The sequence below is a fragment of the Pipistrellus hanaki genome, assembly GCF_964339955.1.
Source record: "Pipistrellus hanaki genome assembly, chromosome: 5".
Taxonomy (NCBI): domain Eukaryota; kingdom Metazoa; phylum Chordata; class Mammalia; order Chiroptera; family Vespertilionidae; genus Pipistrellus; species Pipistrellus hanaki.
This window is the reverse complement of record NC_140507.1, coordinates 75,937,910-75,962,044: the sequence shown is the minus strand read 5'-3', so window position 1 is coordinate 75,962,044 and position 24,135 is coordinate 75,937,910. Positions and strand designations below refer to the sequence as shown.

The 24,135-nt window shown below is 55.8% G+C and overlaps 5 protein-coding genes across 8 annotated transcripts in view; 3 read left to right on the top strand and 2 right to left on the bottom strand.

Moving 5' to 3' along the window:
• The window catches only part of DNMT1 (DNA methyltransferase 1), a 113,653-nt gene that overhangs the window by 47,808 nt on the left and 41,710 nt on the right, over positions 1-24,135 (top strand). The gene's annotated exons all lie outside the window — the stretch shown is intronic.
• Positions 3,926-8,703, top strand: EIF3G (eukaryotic translation initiation factor 3 subunit G; the record flags this gene model as incomplete). 3 transcript variants are annotated; one of them, XM_084885717.1, is made up of 11 exons in its annotated part: positions 3,926-4,041; positions 4,170-4,216; positions 4,760-4,843; positions 4,954-5,097; positions 5,140-5,234; positions 6,504-6,608; positions 6,699-6,888; positions 7,766-7,873; positions 7,977-8,113; positions 8,190-8,296; positions 8,577-8,703. In XM_084885717.1, exons 1-11 carry the CDS (start codon positions 4,022-4,024, stop codon positions 8,590-8,592), a joined length of 1,053 nt encoding a protein of 350 aa, XP_084741843.1. In that variant the 5' UTR covers positions 3,926-4,021. The 3 variants fall into 3 exon arrangements, with proteins under 3 accessions (XP_084741843.1, XP_084741844.1, XP_084741845.1); XM_084885718.1 differs by having other exon boundaries at positions 3,927-4,041; positions 4,954-5,042; positions 5,175-5,234; XM_084885719.1 differs by lacking the exon at positions 8,577-8,703 and having other exon boundaries at positions 3,927-4,041; positions 4,954-5,042; positions 5,175-5,234; positions 8,190-8,300.
• On the bottom strand, positions 8,788-11,495 carry P2RY11 (purinergic receptor P2Y11; the record flags this gene model as incomplete). Its single annotated transcript, XM_084885709.1, is given in 3 exon segments — positions 8,788-9,655; positions 9,657-10,053; positions 11,213-11,495. Coding segments are annotated over 3 exon segments (1,368 nt in total). The 3' UTR covers positions 8,788-8,967.
• Positions 11,515-15,339, bottom strand: LOC311623519 (suppressor of SWI4 1 homolog). 2 transcript variants are annotated; one of them, XM_084885706.1, is made up of 12 exons: positions 15,258-15,339; positions 14,999-15,169; positions 14,408-14,509; positions 14,170-14,220; positions 13,891-14,061; positions 13,094-13,170; positions 12,793-12,900; positions 12,582-12,705; positions 12,426-12,504; positions 12,191-12,320; positions 11,954-12,117; positions 11,515-11,868 (listed from the first exon to the last, which is right to left on the bottom strand). In XM_084885706.1, exons 1-12 carry the CDS (start codon positions 15,273-15,275, stop codon positions 11,663-11,665), a joined length of 1,401 nt encoding a protein of 466 aa, XP_084741832.1. In that variant the 5' UTR covers positions 15,276-15,339; the 3' UTR covers positions 11,515-11,662. The 2 variants fall into 2 exon arrangements, with proteins under 2 accessions (XP_084741832.1, XP_084741833.1); XM_084885707.1 differs by having other exon boundaries at positions 15,253-15,332.
• On the top strand, positions 20,320-24,007 carry ANGPTL6 (angiopoietin like 6). The gene is made up of 5 exons (XM_084885708.1): positions 20,320-20,890; positions 22,046-22,226; positions 22,738-22,925; positions 23,002-23,272; positions 23,766-24,007. The coding sequence occupies exons 1-5, from the start codon at positions 20,327-20,329 to the stop codon at positions 23,954-23,956; spliced, it is 1,395 nt and encodes a 464-aa protein (XP_084741834.1). The 5' UTR covers positions 20,320-20,326; the 3' UTR covers positions 23,957-24,007.

Genomic DNA, 24,135 nt, shown 5'->3' with positions numbered 1-24,135 from the left:
GAAAACAGTTTGCATACATCCACATATCTAGGTGCTATTAAAGATGTACACAAATTGGTTCCCACAATATATGCCATTTTACATCTTGCCTCCTCCTCTTACATTGGCATGCTTTTTAACATGAGCACAAATGGATCTACTTCCTTAAAGACTGCATAACATCTCATCGATTATGGCGGAGTGTAATTTAATCTATCTAACCAGCCCCTCTGAATGGACACCTGGGCTCCTGGGTTTTGCTATCATGAACTTCACTGCATGGATGTCAGATTTTCACATCTCTGTAAACATTTGCAGGTTTCCATCACAGGCTGAATGTCTACCTGGCTCAAAGGAAAGGACATCTGTGCAGCTTACGTTTTAGTAGATGTCAAATTTCAATCCAAAAAGTTTGCTTAATTTCATGCACCGACAATGTGTGTGAGTGTCTGCTTCTCTACATCTTTGCTGCTATGGGTAATATCACATTTTATTTTATTGTTTTATTTTATTTATTTTATTGCTTTTTACAGAGAGGAAGAGAGGGAGATAGAGGGTTAGAAACATTGATTCAGTTGCCTCCTGCACACTCCCTACTGGGGATGTGCTGAAATCAAGGTACATGCCATTGACTGGAATTGAACCGGAGACCTTTGAGTCTGCAGGCTGACACTCTATCCACTGAGCCAAACTGGTTAGGGTGGGTAATATCACATTTTAAAAGTTTTGCCCATCTGTTATGTTGTTTGCATTTATTGGAGTAAATTTGAGTAAGTGCACAAATGTGCCTTGGTTCTTTGTACAAACTTTATATTTTCATCCTTATTTCCAGACCACCCTCTTTCTTTCAGTAATTTTCTGTCTCCCTCAGGTCTCTTGCCAATTTATCCTTTCCACTCTATCCTCGTCAAGCTTCCAGAATAATCTTCCTCACAAGGAAATCTGGTCACACTGGGTTACCACTCAAAATATGTCGGTGACTTCATCCACACCCACAGCCTATAGGTTAAAGAGCCTACATTCTTTAGTGTGGTTTAAAAATCCTTTGTAATGTGGTTCCCGCCCTGCACCAAACGCCCATTAATTGAGCACGTACCCTGTGGGTGCTGGGGACCCAGAGGCGAACAAAGCAGGCAAGTGTTTGCTTTCTGCAGCAGACATTCTAGATCGTGTTTCTCAAACTTTTTCTCATTGTTGCCCTTCTACAGAAAAGAGCGGAATTATCTCAAAATTTAATTTAAATCAATTTCAATCCAATTACATTCAGTTTCTCTCTAATTATGGAAATTAAATGCTCATTTGGGTGGGTTGGCTTTATTTTGTTATTTTTTGGGGGTGGGTTGCTTTTAGAAGGCCAACAAGCCATTGTAGAATTTGAGGGTTTTTTTTTGTTTTGTTATTTTTAAATATATTTTATTAATTTTGTACAGAGAGAAAGGGAGAGAGATTGAGAGTTAGAAACATCGATGAGAGAGAATCATCGATCAGCTGCCTCTTGCACACCCCCTACTGGGGATATGCCCGCAACCAAGGTACATGCCCTTGACCGGAATCGAACCCGGTACCCTTCAGTCCCCAAGCTGACACTCTATCCATTGAGCCAAACCGGTCTCGGCTGTTGTTTTTTTGCCCCCTAAGAATTAATTTTGCCCCCAGAGGAGCATATCAACCACATTGAGAATGTATGCCCTCCCTGGCCAGCCTGGCTCAGTGGTTGAGCATCAACCTTTGAATCAGGAGGTCAGGGTTCAATTCCTGTTTAGGGCACATACCTGGGTTATGGGCTTGATCCCCAGTGTGGGGCATGCAGAAGGCAGCCAATCAATGATTTTCTTTCATCATTAATGTTTCTATCTTCTCCTCCCTCTCCCTTCCTCTCTCAAATAAATAAAAATATATTTTAGCAATAGTTTTTTATTTTTAAATTGCAGTTGACACACAATATTATGTTAGTTTCATGTGTATAACATAATGATTAGACATTTATATATATAACTCACAACATGATCCCCCTGATAAATGTAGTACCCATCTGACCCCAGGCATAATCATTACAATGTTATTGACTATATCCCTTCTTTTTTTTATTTTATTGATATTTTACAGAAAGGAAGGGAGAGGGATAGAGAGCTAGAAACATCGATGAGAGAGAAACATCGACCAGCTACCTCCTGCATACCCCCTACTGGGTATGTGCCTGACCTTGACCGGAATCAAACCTAAGACCCTTCAGTCCGCAGGCCTACACTTTATCCACTGAGCCAAACCAGTTTCAGCTCCCTTGTTCCTTTTAAAAAATATATATTTTATTGAAATTTTACAGAGAGGAAGGGAGAGGGATAAAGAGCTAAAAACACCAATCAGCTGCCTCCTGCACACACCCTACCAGGGATGTGCCCACAACCAAGGTACATGCCCTTGACCGGAATCGAACCTGGGACTTTTCAGTCCGCAGACCGATGCTCTATCCACTGAGCCAAACCGGTTTTGGCTATATCCCCTGTTCTTTATATCTCTGTGACTGTTTTTATAAGTGGCAATTTGCACAATTTAATCCCTTGGCCCTTTTCATACATCCCCACAATCCCCTCCTATCTGATAACCCATAGTATATTCTTTGTAACTATGAGTTTGTTTCGGTTTTGTTTGTTCATTTGTTTTTTTTCCAGGTTTATACATAAGTGAAATCATGTTTTTTTTTTTAAAAACATGTATTTGTCTTTCTCTGTCTGACTTACTTCACTTAACATAATACCCTCTAGGTTCATTTATGGTGTTGCAAATAGCAAGACTTAACTTTTTTTATGGTGGAGCAATATTCTATTGTATATATGAACCACCTCTTCTCTATGCATTCTACGGATATCATTGAGGTTGCTTTGGTATCTGGCCATTGTAAATAATGCCCCAGTGGGCATGGGGGCGCACGTCTTTTTAGAAAATCTTTATTGTTGAAAGTATTACGTATGTCCTCCTTTTCCCCATTGACCTCTTCCGGCCTGCGCCCAGCCCGCACCCTGGCCTTCACCACCCTATCCTCTGTCTCCATGGCTTATGAATAAAGTTCTTTGGTTGATCTCTTCCCACCCAATTAGTGTTTTGGGTTTCTTCAGATAAATACTCAGAAGTGGACTTTTCTCTTGTTATAGCCTTTGCTTTAAAGTCTATTTTTGCCCTGGCCAGTGTTACTAAGTTGTTAGAGCATTTGCCCACACGGAAGGGTCATGGGTTCAATTCCCGGTTGGGGTGAGTGCGGGAGGCAACCTCTCTCTCTCTCTCTCTCTCTCTCTCTCTCTCTCTGTTTGTGTGTGTATGTGTGTGTGTGTGTGTGTGAGCCTCTCCCCCTCCTTCTCTCCCTCCCTCCCACTTAAAAATCAATGGAAAATTCACCACCCTCGAGTGAGATTACAAAAAGAAAACCTATTTTGTGTGGTAGAAGTCTTGTTACCCCAGCTTTGTTTGTTTGTTTCCATTTGCATGAAATACCTTTTCCCATCCCTTTACTTTCAGTCTCTGTGTGTCTGACCATCTGAAGCAGGTCTCTTGCAGGCAGCATATGTAAGGGTCTTGTTTTCTTACCCACTCAACTACACTCAGCTACCCTATGTCTTTTGATTGGATCATTTCATCCATTTGCACTTCAAGTAGTTATCTATAGGTATGTTGTCTTCTCCATTCTATTATTCATATTTTTTTAAATATTTTTTCCTTCGCGTTCCTGAAGAAGTCCCTTTAACATTTCTTGTAATACTGGTCTGGTTCCTTTTCTTTTTTACATTTTTCCTTGTGTATTTTCCTTTGGTTCTTTTCTTGTCTGGGATTTTGAAAAATTTTTCAAGGTAATGGGTTAAGCCCTGAGATACGCCGCTGCTCCTACTTACTTGGGTACCAGCGCCCAGCCGCTCTCACAGCGGGCATCCCTGACTGCAGGGGGCGCTGTGGGCGCTGCGGCGGGCTGGTGTAGGCCACGAACCGGAAGTCTCGTTCTCCCCCTACTTCCGGTCTCTGGCCCAGGCTTGGGCTGCGTGGAGGAGTTTTTGCAATGCCCACCGGGGACTTTGAGTGAGTTGAGGGTCGGGGAGAGGGCCCGGGAGGCGATTCGGGGGAGTCCTAGGAGGGTATTGTGGGGCCTGGGTGGGCGGAGGCTGCGGGAGCCAGGCCTCGCTGACTCTGCAAACTTGTCCCCGCAGTTCGAAGCCCAGCTGGGCCGACCAGGTAGAGGAGGAGGTAGAGGACGGTGAGTACGCCTGGTCGCCCCGGGTCACCGCGGCCAGCCCCAGCCCCCAGCCCGGCGGCCGCCGCCTGCCCCGGCCCCGGCCCCCCGCCCCGACCACGTCACCGCCGTCGGACCCCGCGTTTCCCTTCCCAGCCAGCCTCTGCCCGCGCCGTCCTTACAGGGGCCAGGCTGTCGCCAGTTCCAGATGGTCCCTGGCCAGCCCCTCTTCCTCCCATGCCGCCGCCCAAGCCCTCCCAGCCGCCCCTCTGCTCCGCGGAGGACGTTGTAACAGTCTGCCTCCTGCGTCGCGCCTGCGCCCAGCTGCCCCGGTGGCCTGCCCCTGCCTTCATGCCAAGGTTGCCCTATGTTTGCAATCGCTCCAGGTTATTAGGGCCAGCTCGCGTGTCCCTGCACGGCTGTCCCAGGGCACTTCCTGGCCAGTCCTCTGGCCTTGGTCCTGCCTTTTTCAGCTCTTGGCTTGGGCATCATCCCAAAGGTCCCTTTTTTAGCTTGGGAACCCCTTCCCCCTCCACTTCATCCCTCTCCCCTCGCCCCCTCTCACAGACAAATGTGTCACCAGCGAGCTCCTCAAGGGGATCCCTTTGGCCACTGGGGACACCAGCCCAGAGCCTGAGCTTCTGCCAGGAGGTGAGTGACAGCCTCCATGCCATCCCTGGACCACCTCTCTCCCTAACCGCATGCCCTCCCGACCCCCGTGGCAGAGGGCTCAGTTCCTCTCGCCCCTTCCCCCGTCCCAGCTCCACTTCCGGCACCCAAGGAGGTCATCAATGGAAACATCAAGACAGTAACCGAGTACAAGATAGATGAAGATGGCAAGAAGTTCAAGGTGAGGCTGGGTGAGGAGGTGGGGCACGTGGACCGGGAGGGGTGGTGTGTGTGGGGTGGGTTGGTGAGGAAGGTCCCCTGGGCCCAGGAGCCCTGAGGCCTGGGAAGCCCACTGCTCTCCGCTCCCATCCAGATTGTCCGCACCTTCAGAATCGAGACCCGGAAGGCCTCAAAGGCAGTTGCGAGGAGGAAGGTAAGACCCTGCTCCTTCCTTGTTTTGGGTCCCTAAGGGCTGACTCGGAGGAATGGAGAATTCTTTTCCCCAGTGCCTTTGTTTTCAGAAGTGAGGTGTAACTGGTTTGCCTTTTTTTATTGGGGAACTGAGGCCTAGGGGTGTGTGTCCTCTGTTGGGGTCCCCAAAGCCCAGGAGTGGGTGAGGCGGTTTCTTACTCTTCTTGGCTTCTCTACCTGGAGGGACAGAGTCAAGAGCTCCCCCGAGGTGGCCGTGGCAGAAGTGATAGCGATAAATAGATTTGGCACAGTTACCTTCACACCGTGTGCCAGCCCCCGTGCCATATGCTTTGTAGAAGGAGTTTTCTCCTTTGATCCCCGTCGCGACACAGGGAGGTGGGGAGCATTTGTGGTCCCACCTCGTAGGGGAGGAAGCTGAGGCTCAGGTTGTTCAGCCCAAGGCCCCTCGAGTCTGGGTGAGCCCTGCAGCCCAGCTCCCTCTGAGCATCAGCCCTGCTGGGAGCTGGTCTGCCACCTGGATGGCCCCCTCGGAAGTGTTGACTGTGGAGCTGTTTTCCCCTGGGTTTCGTTTGCTCATTTAAGACATGGTGCTGAGCCGAGATCGGTTTGGCTCAGCGGATAGAGCATCGGCCTGCGGACTGAAGGGTCCTGGGTTCGATTCCGGTCAAGGGCATGTACCTTGGTTGCGGGCACATCCCCAGTAGTGCGTGTGCAGGAGGCAGCTGATTGATGTTTATGTCTCATCGATGTTTCTAACTATCCCTCTCTGTAATAAATAAATAAATAAATAAATAAAAATAGAATATATTTAAAAAACAAAAACAACAAAAAAACCATGAGGCTGAGCCGAAACCAGTTTGGCTCAGTGGATAGAGCATCGGCCTGTGGACTGAAAGGTCCTGGGTTCGATTCCGATCAAGGGCATATACCTTGGTTGTGGGCCCATACCCAGTAGGGGGTGTGCAAGAGGCAGCTGATTGATGACTATCTGTCATCGATGTTTCTAAATTCTCTGTCCCTCTCTCTTCCTCTGTAAAAATCAATAAAATAAATTTTAAAAAAACAACAACAAAAAACATGAGGCTGAGAGCTGCCCTGGCCTCCTGGAGCTGACGTGAAACTAGGGTCTGGCACGCACTTGGAGAGAGTGGGGAATGGATTTAAGGCCAGGACACCCTGAAAGGGGCTCCTATAGGCCTGGGGTCCAGAGGGGAGGGCCTACCTGCTCTGCCCTTGTCCTGACCGGTCCCCCACTCTGCCCTGCGCCCAGAACTGGAAGAAGTTTGGGAACTCGGAGTTTGACCCACCGGGGCCCAATGTGGCCACCACCACAGTCAGTGATGATGTGTCCATGACCTTTATCACCAGCAAGGAGGTGAGTGGGGCAGCCGGGCGGGTGGTGGTAGCCAGGGTGGCAGTGGTGATGTGGCTCCCCCCTCTGAGCTGCCTTCGTCTGCCCGGCCAGGATCTGAACTGCCAGGAGGAGGAGGACCCAATGAACAAGCTCAAGGGCCAGAAGATCGTGTCCTGCCGTATCTGCAAGGGCGACCACTGGACCACCCGCTGTCCCTACAAGGACACGCTGGGGCCCATGCAGAAGGAACTGGCTGAGCAACTGGGCCTGTCCACCGGCGAGAAGGAGAAGCTGCCTGGAGGTGACAGGGCCTGCGGGGGTGGCTGGCAGGTCCGGGAGGAAGTGCGGCGGGGAGGTGCTGTGAGTCCTAGGTTGTCACCTGCTTTGGGTGAATGGGCCGTGCCCATCACCCCTGATCATCGTCCGCACTACAGCGTCCGCACTGCGAAGGCTGTGGTCACAGTCCCTGTCCGTGTGAGAGAGAGAGACCAGCCAGCTGGCTGCTGGGACTGCTGGTGGTGTCACCTGTCTCCTCTTGTTGGGGGCTGTGAGAATCACCCGGGTGCATGCCTTTGTGTGTGAACTACACGGTGCACGATTGGGAGGCGGTGGGCCCCTGTATGTGAGACTCTCCCCGAGATTCTGCTGATTTTGTGACGGTCCTGACTGGAGTGCGCTGTGCCTGTCCACATTGGACACGGCTGCCACCTGTGCATGTTTTTGTGCGCGCACACGCACACCCATGAGTAGTCGCACACGTGGCTGTCCATAGTCCACATCCTTCGGTGTGAATTGCTGATGGTGAGTTTGAGTGTGAGTTTGAGTTTGCACAAGTCTCCATCTGACCTTGGTGTGCAGCATACTTAACTGCCATGTGTGTGGCACCCAGGGACTGCCCCTACCCCACGTGCTTGTGTCCCTGTGTTGGCTAGGCGGGCATTCCTCTAGATCTCAACCCTGTAGGCTCCTCAGACCATATTGACACCTGTGGCTGCTTGCTCTGTGTGCTGCTGGTTTCCTTTATGTCGTCATGGCCACCAGGTCTCTGAGGGACCGATTCCTGGGCTTTGACACACAGCACCTGGGCTGGGTCAGGGCGGGAAATGCCGGCATCCTGGGTGGGTCTGCCCTCTGTGTGCGAGGGTGAGGCCTCACCCGACTGTGCTTCTCGTTTCCAGAGCTGGAGCCTGTGCAGGCGGCCCAGAGCAAGACAGGGAAGTACGTGCCACCGAGCCTGCGGGACGGGGCCAGCCGCCGTGGGGAGTCCATGCAGCCCAACCGCAGAGGTGAGGCAGTGAGGGCACCTCCCAGCACCCAGTGATTATCCTGTGGGTGGGGCCCACGCTGGCCTGGCCACTGACAGCTGCCTCTTCCCCGCCCGATGCCCAGCTGATGACAATGCCACCATCCGCGTCACCAACCTGTCAGAGGACACCCGCGAGACAGACCTGCAAGAGCTCTTCAGACCCTTCGGCTCCATCTCCCGCATCTACCTGGCGAAGGACAAGACCACTGGCCAGTCCAAGGTGGGTGGGTGGCCGTGAGTGGGGAGGGCCATCCGTCTGGCCGTGCCCTGAGCTCCCTCTTCCTCCCCTTCCCCAGGGCTTTGCCTTCATCAGCTTCCACCGCCGCGAGGACGCCGCCCGCGCCATTGCCGGCGTGTCCGGCTTCGGCTACGACCACCTCATCCTCAACGTCGAGTGGGCCAAGTAAGACCCCGCCCGCCCCATGTGACAGACACAGCCCACACCGGCTGAATAATTGCCAAGCCCGTTGGGGGGTGCAAGTCATTTATTGTCCTTTGTCTTGAGGAGGGGCCACTGCCATCCAGGGTCAGGCTGGTCACTGACGGTGTGGCTCCATGTCTTGCCCCACCCACACTGAGGCCCCAGTTTTGTGCGGGGGTGGGGGGTGGGGGGTGTTGGGACTCCCTTTGGGGCCTGAAGCCCCCACACTTTCCCTTCTCATCACTCCTGTCTTCCTCTCTAGGCCATCCACCAACTAAGCCAGCTGTCACTGCTGCTGCTGTTCGGCACCTGGCCCTAGGACCCTGTGGCAACAGAAGGCGACCTCTACAAGGAGGGAACACCAAGGGCAATAAAAAAGCTCCAATTGCCCTGTGTGTGTCCTGTTTATACATAAATATCACCCACCTGTGGCGGTGGGGCAGCCTCTCCTCCCCCTCCCCCCCCTCCCCCTGCAGGGCCTGCCTCTGTAGCCTGCCCATGGTTAGTGCTGTGGCAGAAATCCGGCCCAGACGGCCCGTCTGGCCCGAGTGCTCGCTGCTCCTTGGAGGAAGTGGTTTGATCTTGCTGTGCTCTCACCCGTTCGGCTGCTGGGTCCCAGAGCCTTGTGGGGAGGAAGCTCCAAATAAGTCAGGTCATGGGCTCAGCTCAGGGGACTGGGGCCCCGAGGTCTTGGTGGCTGTGGCAGTGAGGGCCAGGGGTCGGCTGGAGCCCTCGGCAGTCTCTGAGGCCCGGCCCTCCCTGCAGCCGAGGCAGCACTGGTGGCAGCAGCCTGCGCTGGGCGCCACAGCCATGTAGAGCAGCGGGTGGATGCAGATGGCCAGGGGCACGAGGCCCCGCGTCACCTGGTGGCCCAGGTAGGACCCCAGGTCCAGAGCCCTCACAGCCTGAGCCTCGTCCACGAAGGACGGGCAGCGGGCTGTCCAGCGCTGCCGGGCAGACACGTTGATCACCCGTGTGACAAAGTAGGGCAGGTAGGAACCAGCATAGAGCACCACACCGCTGGCCACCAACACTGCCACGTGCATCTTCTCGGCTGCCGTCATGCCGTGGCTGCGCAGCACGGCCCGGCTGAGGGCACCGTAGGCCGCCAGGGTGAGCAGCAGCGGCAGGCCGCAGCCCAGGGCCATCAGCACCAGGCTGTAGGCCGTGAAGGCCTCGAGGTGGCTGTCGCTCGCGGTCCCCAGGCACTTGATGCAGGCCTCGGGCCTGGCCACGGAGCAGTTGCCTTGCTGCTGCGGGGTCGTCAGGTGGGAGAAGCTGAGGGTGGGCGCCGCCAGCAGGGCCGCCAGCACCCAGCCGGCAGCACTGACGGCCCAGGCGTCTGCGGGTGAAGAAGGGGTGGACGACGCCCAGGTAGCGGTTGAGGCTGATGCAGGTGATGAAGATGACGCTGCCCAGCGTGTTGCAGATGAAGAGGAAACGCTCGAGGCGGCACAGGGCCTCCCCGTAGCGCCAGTGTTTGGGTGGGTAGACGTAGGCAGCCAGCGGGGGCAGCGTCAGGGCGTAGAGCAGGTCGCTGACGGCCAGCTGGGCCGAGAAGATCACGGCCGGGTGCCAGGGGCGCGGCTCCCGCGTGCCGAAGCGGTAGAGGGCCAGGCTGTTCCCAGCCACGGCCACCAGGAACTCGGTCACCAGCAGGGGCCACAGGAAGCCTTCCTGGAAGCCACTGAGGACCCGGTCAGCAGCTGCGGAGATGGTGGCTGGGCAGGATGGGGCACCTGTGGACGAGGGTGTTGCTGAGTCCCCACCTCACTGAGGTCCCTTTCAGAGCTGCATGGTACTGTGGGTCAGTCCTGAGTGCCTGCTGGGCACAGGCCTGCATTACCCCTTTGTAAGAGGACTTTTTGATGAGTCCAGCTCCTTTCTATGGAGGGAATCAGGCCTAGAAAGGTCAGAGGCCGAGTTCCATTGGGGTCCTGTCACACCCTATAAGATCAGATGGGGCAAGAACCAGAGGGACTTGCCTACAAAGGACCCACGTAAACTGGTAATGACTGGGACCCATCAGGACTGCGATGGAGAACAGGAGTTGGGAGTCTGACCCCACTGCAATCCACCAGCAAGTACCCATCTTCAAGATCTGTACCCCCTTGCCCTAACTGGTTTACTCAGTGGATAGTGTCGGCCTGTGGACTGAAAGGTCCCAGGTTCGAGTCAAGGGCATGTACCTTGGTTGCAGGAACATCCCCAGTAGGAGGTGCAGGAGGCAGCTGATGGATATTTCTAGATCTGTCACCCCCTTAACACCACTTGTGTCCAGCCCATGTCATCCATCTGGACTAACAGTTGCCTAGGCCGGGTCTCCCAGCTCCCATCCTCACCTGATCTACTCTCCCAGAGCCTCCAGAGGGCGCCTGTGAGCACCTACCAGGCCACGTGCTCAGACCACTCTAGAGGCTCTTCCTTACTAGGCAGAAAAGCCAGTGCTTGCCTCATCCCACAAGGCCCTGAGGGAGGTCTGACTCCCACCCTCTGGCTTTTATCTTCTCCAGGAGACTTCTAGTCTGCTTCCTGGATATTTCTTAGGCACATCTGCTTCAGGGCCTTAGCACTGGCGGTTCTTTCTGTCACAGACATCCTGAAGACTCGTCTTCCTCCAGTTCTGACCATCCTAACCTTTCCATTGTACTCCGTAGTCCCCCACTTTTTCTCCCAAAACAGTCTGTATCTCGGAGCACTGTTTAAAATCCCCAGGAACCAGTCCCATCTGAAGACAGGGCGTGTACAGACCTCCCTCACCAGACTTTCCACCCCCTCACCTCTGCCTTCCTGTTCTAGTTCTCCGCTTCAGACGTGCTTCTCACACCATCCCCACTCCCACCTCCACCCCAGCCCAGCCCGGGGTACAAGGGGCCGGGCCCTGTGCTCCCTCCTCACCTGACATCGTGTCGCCGTGGCCCTCGCCCTGCCTTTGGGTCTCCGGCTCACTCAGTGTGTCCTGTCCCTCCCCCAGTGAACAGCAGTGGGTTGGCCACTCCCCCCCAGCCCCACCCACCGCCCAGTCAGGACTAGTCAGCCGCCCGCCGCCAGTCCAGCCCATTTCCTTCCGCATTGCACTCTTTAGACCTGGAGGGCAGGCAGGAACCCTCAATCTGATCAAATCTGAGTCCCACACTTCCAGGCCCAACGCCCAGGGGCTACTGGCCTCTGAACCCCTCATTCCAACGGCAGCCTCTGACTCGTGGGAAATGAGTGTTTATTAGAAGGTTGGGGAACCAGCTCCTTTATGAAAGGAAACAGGGCTGCCCCTGGACACCCCGGCAGGAGCCCGGGGCAGCACCTCTGGGCCCCAATCTGGGGCATTTCACCCGCGGCTCAGGCTCAACCTCAGGCCACTCTCTTCGGTCGCTGTGCTCGGCCTCGGCCATAGTTCTGAACAGCCCCTCGAGGCCCCTTGGCTTGGGTCCCCCGGGGCCTGCCCTTGGCTTTCGGAGGCCTGTGGTCGCTGCCCTGGTCTGGCCTCCGCTGCTTTAAGCGCTGCTTCTTGCTCGGAGGCCTGGTGGACCGTCTCCGCCGGGCATTTGGGAACATGTCTGCAAAGAAATATGGCGTCAGGGTCACCTGGACAGGGACAGGGACAGGTTCCAGCACCCGGCTGCACTGATCCCTGCCAAGCACCTTCGTCGGGCTCCTCGCCCACTGCTTGGCGGAAATACTCAGCTTCATCCTCCTCCTCCTGCTGGCCAGCTCTGTCTGCCTCTGGGGGGGCCCCAGGGTCCTCAGCATCACTGTCCCCTTCGGCCTCTGCCCGTGTCCGCTTCATGCCCGCCAGGCTCTTCTTCCTAGAGAGGAATGTCCGTGTTGGCCAGGGTAGCAGCCTGCACCAGGGACCCGCCGCACCCGCCGACCACACACCTGTGGGCCTCTCGCTGTTCCTTCTTACGCTGGACATTCTGGGCCTGCTGGTCCTGCCTCTGGGCCTTCAGCCGCAGCTTCTCCTCCTTGGCCGCCAGTATGGCCTGCAGCTCCTCCTCTGTCTTGTGCACTTAGGAAGAAGAAACGGTTCACCAAGATCCAGGTGTGCCCAGTGCACCCAACAACCCTCCCTGGGGGCCTCAGACCCGGGCCCTGTGCCCGCCGCCGACCTCACCGAAACTATGGAAGAGCACGTTCCCCTCCCCGACACCCTCCTGAATCTTGATAAGCTGCAGCGTCATCCGAGGTCCGATCTGGAGGGACAGGAAGGAAGGGTCAGCCCTTCAAGGCGGGGGCTGCGGGAGGAAGTGGCCCAGCCACGGGGCCTCACCTCAGTAAGCCTCACAGCGCTCTGCTGGGCCCGCATGTTGCCGCGCCCCGCGATGGCCTGGGGCAGCTCCGTAATGTTGTGTTCGCCGTCGGGCTCTGCCTCACTCTCCGACAGTCCTGCGCCCCTGTGCCAGGGACACACGGCTCAGCAGGAAGCCCGAGGCTCCTGGGGTCCCCTGGGCCATGGCAGCCTCCCTCTGCCCCTTCCTCACGTGGCCAGCAGCTCGCTGATGTCCTGCAGGCGGCTCATGTTGGGGAACTTCTCTTGGAGAAGCTTCTTCATCCCACGACTTGCGCCCACAGGGACAACTTTGATGCTACTGCAGAGGCCAGAGTAAAGAGGTGGGGGGTTAGGGGCCACAGAGGCAGGGGCCAGCCTTACCCTCTCCCCTTTTCATGGTGCGTCAGGGCGTTTACTTTGAGACTGAGCAATCACTGAGCCTCAGCAGCAGCATTGTCATCAGCCGCACCCAGAGCAGCACACCCCCTCCTACCCTCTGCCCCTGCACTCACTAGTGGCGGAAATCCAGTTCCTGGGAGTCAGGGTTGTAGTTGATGAGAAGGCAGCGCTTGATGGTATTCAGGTTCACCTGGAAAGGACACGGCACCATGGCAGCTGCCTTTAGGCCTCACCGCACACTGGAGGCCAAGCCCAGCCCCGCAGGGACTGATGGGGCTGCAAGTGGTGTCCATGGACTGCTGGCCAGAAACCTGGTTCCAGCACCCACCGAGGCCGCCCACTCCAAACTCCCGGATGACCGTCTCTAACAAGCAGAATTTGAGGCCCACTGGTGCCAGGGCTTAGGAATTGTTAAGCCTGATAACTAACCTCAGACTTCACAGGTCAGCCTGCTTCCTTAAGGGGGGCGGGGCATGACAACACAACGTACACTGCTTAAACTAGCACTCAAGAAAGCACCATTGGCCTGTGGACTGAAAGGTCCCAGGTTCGACTCTGATCAAGGGCACATGCCCGGGTTGCAGGCTCAATCCTGTAGGGAGTGTGCAGGAGGCAGCCGATCCACGATTCTCTTTTATCATTGAGGATTCTCTCTCTCTCCTCCTTTCTGTATGAAATCAATAAAAATATATATTTAAAAAAAATATATTGGCATTTTCCACCTGCTATATGGGAAGGCAGTTCAAAGGGAGTCCCATGCCATACAATGCAAGTGAGACTTGATTTGGGGAGTCAGAACTCTCGGCCTCAGTGCTGGGAGGTGAGGACTGAGCAGTCAACCCTAGGGCCTGTGTGGTACCTGCCACCTGCGCCATCCACCCACCCCTGCCACCACCCAGGCCCTGCCCACCTTGTGCACGTTGATGGAGGGGAACAGGTTCTGGAACATGGTGGCCATGAGCTTCACGTGCATGCCAAGGGGGCCGAAGCTGTTGAGCACCAGGAGGGGAGGGTGGGTGAACTGCTGCTCGTGCATGCGGTGGCGTCGCAGCGAGGAGACCACGTCGCGTGTCAGTGTGTACTGCAGGGCGGGGTGAGGAGTGGGTGACCACCCACCACACGTGGCTGGCGTCATTCCCCAACCCAGCTCCTGCCCCACACGGTTTCCATTACCTCCTCCGAGCCTTACCTTGTTGACCCGGAAAGTCAAGGTGGGGCCTCCTGGGAGGCGCATCAGCTTCTGCGGGAGAAAGGATCAATGAGGGTGGAGGCATCCAGGCTGGGAGCAGGGGTGGGATCCATCGCCCCATCTCTTCAGAGCGTTTACTTTGAAGCCAGAATCATGGCAGCTCAGAGGCACATGGGTTCATCAAGAGAGCTGGGGGAGGAGGAGGGTATGGGGGAGATGGGCGCAGGAATCCACTCACAAAGTAGATATTAGTCTCCGTTTTGCTCAGTATCAGGAAATGAGTGACCCCTAGGGGCCCAGCCACTGCCACACAATCCTTCAGAGAATTTTTCTTTCGTATCTGGATATTAGAAAAATAAAGAAATGATCAAAGACATTCCTCTTTTGAGCAAAGACTATAAACTTAAACCCGTTATGCCCTTTCTTGCATCTAATTTTTCTGAAAAGGGGGTGAGGAAGGAGTGGAATGCTGTTGGCCTTAAATCCTCTGCCTCTAGAATTCCAGTGCCGCGCCTGTCCCTGGCTTACCGCGCATCGCCCCCTTTTGCAAACGGGCCAACCAAAGCCCAGCGAGGTTCACTTGCTGCAGGCCTTTGAAAGAAGTCGAGTTTCCAACTCAACTCTGCCGATTCCAGAGTCCCCTCTTCACCACAAACTTCAGGTACCCAGCCAGGCCCTAAGCTGAGTGCGATCAGGCACTCCCTCGCTGCTGCGAAGCTGGGAGGCGGGGGCGATGGTCCCCACAAAGGACCCTTTCTCTAGCCAAGCAAAATGCGGCCCCGCGAGGGCAGCCTCAAAGGGCAGTGAAGGTGGGCTGGAGGGTGCCGACCTGCAGGCGGGTGGCGGTGAGCGGCTCCATGACCCGCCGTAGGTCCAGGCTGAGCTGCCGGACGCCGCGACCCGCGCGGCCCCGGGCGAACACGAACGAGTGCGGCTGCGCGGCGTAGGCCTCGAGGTTGCGCTGCTGAGCCTGGGCGCGTGCGCGCTTCTGGTGCCGGGACTGTGGCGAGAGGGGAGAGAAGGTGAGCCCTGCGGACTCCGCGGGGCCCCCGCCCGAGCTGCCCGCCTCCCGGGCCGCCGCACCTCACCCGCCCGGACTGCCCCATGCTGGCGTCTACTCCACGAGGATCTTCCTCCGGCCGCTTCCGGCGCCGTGCCGTTCACTTCCGGCACTGGAGTGTGGTCACGTGAGGCGGCGCTGTGCGATGACGTCACCACACGGTTACGCGTACGCGCCAGATAGTGTGGTGGGGGCGGGGAAATCATTGATGTGTTGCTATGGAGACACTGGGTGCCTGTTTCTACGGAAACCGGGGCGGGGCCGCGCGGCTCTGGGAGCTCTGGAGCGCTCTGAGAAAGGAAGAGGCTCAGGTTCGAATCCCGCCTCGGTCACTTCCGCCAGCGGTGTGATTTTGAGAACCAATTCCTGCACCCCGAGGCTTCTAGTGTATCCCAAAGTGAATATGATAAATCATTTAAGTCCTGACCCGTGAATTAAGAGAGACGGTGTACACACAGTGCTTGGCACACAGGCACCAGGTGCTTCGGTAGCAACCAGAAAAGGGCCGATTACTCATTTGGGCCCCCAGCTCCTGAGGGCCAGCTGTCTCCTCCCCAGAGGGTCTTGCCTGCGAACCGGCTGAGGATGGAAACTCCACATCACCTCTGGAAACTCCAAGCAATTCGGCGCTTGGTGAAAAATTCATCACCGGTTTCCGCTCAAAGCCCCAGTCTTGGCCTCAGGCCTCTGGCTTCTTCCCCAGAATCTTGGGGTGAGGGGGAGGGATGCCCCCAACATCTCTCTCCCTGTCCCATTTGCTTCCTTTTCCATCTGCCTTCCCTCCCCCATTTGCCTTCCTTCTTCCTCTGTCTCCCCCTCCCCAATTCTTCCCCCTCTTTGTCTCCTCCTCCCCACCTCTGTCTCCTCCCTGTCTCTCCCTCTTCCCCAACTTTGTTTCTGCCATCAATTCTCTTTCATTATTTCTAAGTTTCCATCTTTCTCCTCTCTCTCTGTCCCTAATCCCATTTCTCTCCTATCCTCTCTCTCCAGACTCCCCATTTTCCCCATGTCTCTCCCCTTCCCTGGCTTTCACACTCCCTTATGTCAGCCTCTCTGTCACTTCGGAGGTTTTTCTCTCTCTGCTGCCAACGGGGAAACGGGAAGGGGCTGCGGGTGGGGGGCCCAGTCCAGGCTGGAGCCCAGCTTGGCAGCCTCTCTTACATCTGGGAGGACCATTTCCTCCTTCAGCCTGGAGTCCACTTGGGTTGCGAGTTGAGGACAGTAGGAACGAGGGAAAGGCTGCTGGTGGAGGAGGCCTTCGCACAGGCTGCGGATCCCAGACCTGTGCTCTGGAGGCTCTGCGTGAGTCTTTCTGTTCCCCGGAAAAATGGCTGTATGACCGCTGCTGCCTGTTTCTGCCCCTGCATGACTTGCCCAGCGTGAGGATGTGACAATGTGTGTGTGTGTGTGGGGGGGGGGGGGACAATGGAAACATGTGCACTATGGTGTGGGTGGGGGCAGGTATGTGCACACTGATCTGCATCTCTGTGCTTGTCAGTGTGTGACCTCGTGTATCTGGGTGAGTATGTATGTGTCTGGCACACAGGTACAGACAGGATCAGTCCGCAGGACCTTTCCCTTTACGTTGTGATGTATGTGTGTGTGTGTGTGTGTGTGTGTGTGTGTGTGTATGTGTGTGAACATATTTTGAACACTGCTGCCTGAATCTGTGCCTTGTTTCCAGTCATGTCTCTGGCAAAAGGCGAATACCCCCCCCCACACACACACACACAGAACTGTCTGTCTGCCGATTCGTACAGCGGCCTGCATGTCCTGTTATGTGTACAAGGGTGTGTGTGACTGTCGTGATATATGTGTGTACGTTTTGGAGTCAAGCTACTGGGCCAGATCCCACTGTGGGTCCTTTTGGTCTGTGGGGCCATGAGCAAGTCACTCACCCTCTCTGAGGCTCAGTTTTCCCTGTTGCAAAATGGGGCTCTGCATAGAAGCCCGCTCAGGTTGCAAGGGTTAAATGAGATGAGAGGTGAAAAGAGTTTAGAGCCATGCCTCAGGCACAGCAGGTGCCCCTGCAGAGGTTGGCCGTGGTCCTTTTCTGAGCGTGTGCGTGTGTCTGTGTCTGATGCTGGATCTTCCCGGCTTCCCGGGGCCTGCAGCCTCCCACGCTCTGTGTCCTGCTAACGGGGGGAATGTCCAGGCCACTGACCTGTGTTATCCGGCTCTGGTGGCCTGGGCAGGAGGGTCTGGCAATTCGGTCTCAATTCTCATGGGGAAAATGCTAAATATTTACAGTTGGAGCTCCTGGGCTCAGCATCACAGCTCTAGTCCCAGGCTCTGATGGGGGGGTTACCAAGTCTCCTCCCCGCTGCTCTCCCACTGGCCTCTTCCCTTCCCCTGCTCAGAGGCCCTCGCTGGACCCTTGGCTCCTCCTCTGACTTCTGTGCCTGCCACGGGCCTCCTCGCTGGGTTCCGGATCTTGGTTGTGAGAGGTGAGAGGGCAGGAGGGTGGCAGGGCCGGTGGAGGCTGATCCTGTCCTGGGGGAGACGCGGTCGGCTCCTTGGCTGGAGGCTTCCCAGGCCTCCTCCTCCCCTCAGGCCGAGATGCTGGTAGGCAGTGGGTGCTACACACTCTAGCTCCAGAGAAGGCAGTCCTTTTCTGTGGTGTGGGGCCTGGTGTCTTTGGCGGGGAGGGGCAGGGAAGGAGACTGCGCAGCTAGGAGAGGACCCTGCTCCCTGCTCTGCCCTTGGAAGCTCCTGCTTGATGTGTAAGTTTATTTTATTTTTAAAAATATATTTTTAGCCGGGACCGGTTTGGCTCAATGGATAGAGCGATGGCTTGGGGACTGAAGGGTCCCGGGTTCGATTCAGGTCAAGGGCATGTACCTTGGTTGCGGGCATATCCTCAGTAGGGGGTGCGCAAGAGGCAGCTGGTCGATGACTCTCTCTCATTGATGTTTCTAACTCTCTATCTCTCTCCCTTCCTCTCTGTACAAAAATCAATAAAATATATTATATATATATATATATATATATATATATATATATGTATATATATATATATATTTTTTTTTTTTTATTGATTTTTTTTACAGAGAGGAAGGGAGAGGGATGGAAAGTTAGAAACATAAGTGAGAGAGAAACATTGATCAGCTGCCTCCTGGGCACCCCCTACTGGGGATGAGCCCGCAACTAATGTACATGCCCTTGACCAGAACCAAACCCCAACGCTCCATCCACTGAGCCAAACCGGTCAGGGCTTGATGTGTAAGTTTAGTCGTGGGTCTCACGAGTTAGAGTAAAACCCAGGTCCTCCTGGAGGTTCTCAGGGTGCTGCTCACATCCCCCCTCACCTCTCAATGCTTCCTTCCTTCCACTCTGCCCCGCCCCTTCCAGCCACACAGCCTCCCTGCTGTTCCTTGGGCGTACCATGCCAGCCCCCACCTCAGGGCTTTTGCACTGCTGTTCCCTTTGCCTAAATGCTCTGTCCCTTCTCTTCCTTCAGGTCTTCATTCAAGTGTCATCTTCTCTCTAAATAGAGGCCCGACCCTTCTATTTAAAACACCACCCCAGCCCAGAACCCCCCCCCCCTTCCCTGCTTGAGGTTCCTTCTAAGCACTTACCACCCTCTGACCTATCCATCCATCGTCCATTTTCCCAACCAGGAAGTCAAGTTCATGAGGACAGGGATTTTGCCTGTGTCCTCATCGCTTGGAACGGCTCCTGGCACACAATTCAAGGAGTGTTTGCTGAATGTGTGGATGAGGCAGTGTGTGTGACGATAAAGACCATGGGACATGTGGCCACCGGGAAGTGGGGGTCAGGTCAGGGTAGAACTTAGTACAGATAGGGGTGACGTGTGGACACGTGAGATGTGTTTTGGGTTGGCATGTGCACACCGGAGTCATGTGTGTCCCCACCTCAGAGGCTGTGAACCCAGGAATGAAGGCAATGGGGCCCGTGAGTGGACCCTACAGGGGCAGAGGTAGGTGGCTACAAGTTTACAACCTTGAGTGAGGACGCTCAGAGGAGGTCACTTGTGTAAACTGGGGAACACCTGGGGGACGCAGCACACCTGGGGCATGTGTGTGTTGGGGTCTGGGTGTGGCACCAGGCAGTTCTGATGAGCACATGGGGAAGGGGGTGTCCTGAACTGGACTGAGTCAGTGAGACTTGCCCCTCACCCCACCTCACCCCCTTCCAACCATGCTTCCTCTGCTTCAGCTCCAGCCTCCTGAGGTTCCCTTAAAACGTCAGGCGTGATCCAGCCTCAGGGCCTTTGCACATGCTGTTCCCCCGGCCAGGGCTGCTCTTCTCCCTGAGACATCCCCATGGCTTCCTCCTTCAGGACTTTGTTCAGATGTCACCTCTCCAGCAGGCCTTCCTTCCTTTCAGATGGCCTCACATCTCTCTGATCTTTAACTATCTTTAGCACTTAGTGCTATCTAAAACACCTTATTTTAAAAAAAAATATTTTATTGATTTTTCACAGAGAGGAAGAGAGAGGAATAGAAAGCTAGAAACATTGACCAGCTGCCTCCTACACCCTTCTCTCCCCGCCTTCCCCCCCGGGATGTGCCTTGACGGGAATTGAACCCGGGACCCCTGAGTCCACAGACCAACGCTCTATCCATTGAGCAAACCGGTTTCGGCTTTTATTGATTTTTTATAGAGAGGAAGGGAGAGGGAGAGTTAGAAACATCGATCAGCTGCCTCCTGCACACAAGGTACATGCCCTTGGCCGGAATCCAATCTGGGACCCTTGAGTCCGCCGGCCGACGCTCTATCCACTGAGCCAAACCAGTTTGGGCTAAAACACCTTATTAATCTCATACTTTATTTTGTCCCTTGCACATCAGGCAGGAATTTTATTTTGTTTCCGACCATGTTCCCAGCGCCTTGCACTGAGGCTGGCACATAGTAGGCACTAGGGAATGCTCACTGGCCGGGACCCCAGTTAGCCTCCAGCCTTAGGGTGGGAGGACGGAGGCGGGTCTGCGTGGACCCGGAACCAAGCAGATGTACACACACTGCATTGGGAGCAGTCCGATTTGGCCCGGCCTGAGAGCTGGGGGTCGGGTCTGGGTTCCCGGGGGGCCTCCCTCTCCTTCCCCATCTGTCCTCTCTGCCTGCAGGTCCGCCATGGGGGCACCGGGGCTGCGCGCGCTGCAGCTGCTGCTCCTGCTGGGCGCATCCTGGGCGCGGGCGGGCGCCCCGCGCTGCACCTACACCTTCGTGCTGCCCCAGCAGAAGTTCACGGGCGCCGTGTGCTGGAGCGGGCCGGCGGCCGCGCGCCCGGCCCCGGAGGCCGCCAACGCCAGCGAGGTGGCGGCGCTGCGCGCGCGCGTGGGCCGGCACGAGGCGCTGCTGCGCGAGCTCCATCGGCGCGCGGCGGCGGACGGCGAGGTGGCGGGCGAGGTGCGCGCGCTGCGCAAGGAGAGCCGCGGCCTGGGCGCGCGCCTGGGCCAGCTGCGCGCGCAGCTGCAGCACGAGGCGGGCCCCGGGGCGGGGGCGGAGCCCGCGGCGGCGCTGGCCCTGCTCGGCGAGCGCGTGCTCAACGCCTCCGCCGAGGCGCAGCGCGCGGCCGCCCGCTTCCACCAGCTGGACGTCCAGTTCCGCGAGCTGGCCCGGCTCGTCAGCCAGCAGAGCGGCCTCATCGCCCGCCTGGAGCGCCTGTGCCCGGGGGGCGCGGGCGGGCAGCAGCAGGTAACCCACGCGGTTGCCCCGCAGCCACTTCCTGGCAGATGGGCCTCCTGCAACCCCAGGGTCTCTCTCTTTCTCTCTCTCTCTTTTTAAAATATGTTTTATTGATTTTTTTTACAGAGAGGAAGAGAGAGGGATAGAGAGCTAGAAACATCTATGTGAGAGAAACATCCATCAGCTGCCTCTTGCACACCCCCTACTGGGGATGTGCCCGCAACCAGTGTACATGCCCTTGACCGGAATTGAACCTGGGACCTTTTAGTCTGCAAGCCGATGCTCTATCCACAGAACCAAACCAGTTTCGGCCCCACAGTCTCTTATCTGCAGTTCCCAAACCCGAAAAGTTCCAAAGCCCAGATTCCTACATTTCCTCCTAGAATCCTATGGGTCAAAAAACGCAACGGGTGGCTAAAGTCTTGACTCATCCACTTCACATGAATAGCCTTAGAATGCTTCAATCAAGCACATTATGTGGATCAAGACCAAAGACCCACGTTGTGGAGGTGTTCTGTAATATTACAATACCAGCTGTATGTTACTGTTCTTTTTTTAAAATATTTTTGTTGATTTTTTTACAGAGAGGAAGAAAGAGGGATAGAGAATTAGAAACATCGAGAGAGAATCATCGATCAGCTGCCTCTCCCACACCCCCTACCGGGGATGTGCCCGCAACCAAGGCACATGCCCTTGAGCGGAATCGAACCCTGGACCTTTCAGTCCGCAGGCCGACGTTCTATCCACTGAGCCAAACCGGTTTCGGCTGTATGTTACCGTTCTTAACTCCTGCCATGTTATTCTGAATTCTGGAACGTGTCTGGCCCTGGGTTTTGAATAAGAGATTGTGGCTCTGGGACAGTCCCTACCGTACAGGGTTGTTGGAAGCATTCAGCAAGTTATTACTCATTGTTGCAGGCACTCATTATTTCCTCTTGAAAGAAAAGGATTTGGAGGCACGGATGGGTTAACCATGCCCACCAGAGCAGGAATTTAAGCCCAATTCTGCCTGTCCTTGACAGCTAGAATTGGGCATTTGGGGAGGTTCAATTCCTGCCCCTGCCTGACCTCCTACCCATGGGGATGCTGAGAGATTGAGATTGAGGAGCCCAAGGTGGCCTGGGCTGAGGGTTGATGCGATCACATGATTCTCTGGTCACCCAGGTCCTGCCTCCGCCCCTGGTGCCCGTGGTTCCCGTCAGTCTGGTGGGTGGCACCGGCGACAACAGCAGGTTAAACTCAGCCCCAGAGTCCCCGAGTGAGCAGACGCCGAGACAGCAGGGGCCCTTGGCTTTTCCCTTACCTGCGGGGCACCCAGCTGTCCCCACCCCCACCAAGCCGGCAGGTAAGATGAGGGCAGGGCTGTTGGGGGTGTGACGAGCCAGGTTTTAATGGTATATTCCTCTCACGGCGAGAGGACTGAAGGAAATACGTTTAATCCTGGTGGCTGAACCAGGGGCTGAGGCTCTTACTCTGATAACAACCAGAATTCTTACTCTGGTATGAAAACAGGAAAGGAGGCACTTTTATTTTAATGAGGGGCCGGGGAATTTAAGACTGCTACTTTGGTGAGAATTTGAGCTGGTTCAGAGGGCCGTGTTCAGGACTCTTATTCTGGTGAGGAGACCATTTTGCCAAGATTTAAGAACTCCGGGACCTACGTGTGCTGTAGTGAGAGAAGAGTCCCTCAGTCTTACTCAGGTACGGAAATTGGGACTGGAGCACTTTTTCTGGAGAGAGAATGGAAGAGAAAAAACTGCTATTCTGGTGAAGGGACCTGTGCAAGTTAGGACTCTTATTCCCATAAAGGGTTGGTCGGTCCAGGCTGTACTGACCCCACATCTCTGTGCCCACAGGCCCATGGCGAGATTGTGCAGAGGCACACCGGGCAGGCCATGGGCAGAGTGGAGTGTATGAGCTGCAACTGGGCCGGCACGTGGTGTCAGCGTGGTGCGAGCAGCAGCTGGAGGGTGGAGGCTGGACTGTGATCCAGAGGCGGCAAGATGGCTCAGTTAACTTTTTCACTACCTGGCAGCACTACAAGGTGAGCGCAGGTGGGTAGGGGCAAGGCTGGGCAGGGAAGGGGAGACCCGCTCCTAACCTCCTGCCTCCCCTGCCAGGCGGGCTTCGGGCAGCCTGATGGGGAGTACTGGCTGGGCCTTGAACCTGTGCACCAGCTGACCAGCCGTGGGGACAATGAGCTCCTGGTGCTCCTGGAGGACTGGGGAGGCCGTGGTGCACGTGCCCACTACGACGGTTTCTCCCTGGAGCCCGAGAGCGACCACTACCGCCTGCGGCTTGGCCAGTACCACGGAGACGCGGGAGACTCTCTTTCCTGGCACAACGACAAGCCTTTCAGCACCGTGGATAGGGACCGGGACTCCTATTCTGGTAAGGAGCTCTTACTGGAGTGTGGGGGGGATGGAGGGAAGGGGTAGGCGGGGAATAAGGAAGATGGTACTTCTAGTCAGAGAACGGAAGGGATGGGTAAGATTTCCCTCTGGTAAGGGTATGCAAGAGAACAGAGGACAGGACTCCTATTCTGGTGAAAGGCAGAGCAAGCATGTGGGAGGTATGGGGGCAGTGTATGAGAGCTAGGACTCTTATTCTAGAAAGAAAGTAGAGTTGTTTTTTTTTTGTTTTGTTTCCCCCCCCCCCCCCCCCCCTGGTAAAGGAATGGGAGGTAGAGATCCTAGTTTGCAGAAAAGATAGGAAAAGGGTGACTTGTACTTTGGTAAGGGGATAGGGAAGGAAGGAAGGCCGTTACTCTGAGGAAGAAAGTGGTGGTGGTGATGGGGATGCCTGGTTAAAGCCTTGCACCAGTGGGGCACTGGTAGAAGCTTTTATTATGGCGAGTGGACATGGGCTCTCTCTCTCCCCTCAGGTAACTGTGCCCTGTACCACCGGGGAGGCTGGTGGTACCATGCCTGTGCCCACTCCAACCTCAATGGGGTGTGGCACCACGGTGGCCACTACCGCAACCGCTACCAGGACGGCGTCTACTGGGCTGAGTTTCGAGGCGGGGCTTACTCTCTCAAGAAGGCGGCCATGCTGGTCCGGCCCCTGAAGCCCTGACCATCTGTCCCCCAGGGGATGTCCGTCTCGGCCACACCTCCTTCACGGTTCCGTGTGAGCAACGTCCCACAGACCTTCCCACTGTGGACCTGCTCCCCAGGACCCTGAAAGTAGGACCCAGGAACCCCCCCGCCAACTTCTCCAACCCACGCGGCTCCCCAAGGGCACGTAGATCGCGG

Coding starts and splice junctions, on each gene's coding strand:
- ANGPTL6 (XM_084885708.1), top strand. CDS start 20,327: ATGGGGGCACCGGGGCTGCGCGCGCTGCAGCTGCTGCTCCTGCTGGGC. Junction 20,891..22,045: donor GCGCGGGCGGGCAGCAGCAG/GTAACCCACGCG, acceptor CTGGTCACCCAG/GTCCTGCCTCCGCCCCTGGT. Junction 22,227..22,737: donor CACCCCCACCAAGCCGGCAG/GTAAGATGAGGG, acceptor CTGTGCCCACAG/GCCCATGGCGAGATTGTGCA.
- LOC311623519 (XM_084885706.1), bottom strand. Junction 14,221..14,407: donor CGGAGACTAATATCTACTTT/GTGAGTGGATTC, acceptor TTTCTCCCGCAG/AAGCTGATGCGCCTCCCAGG. Junction 12,901..13,093: donor GAACTGGATTTCCGCCACTA/GTGAGTGCAGGG, acceptor TGGCCTCTGCAG/TAGCATCAAAGTTGTCCCTG.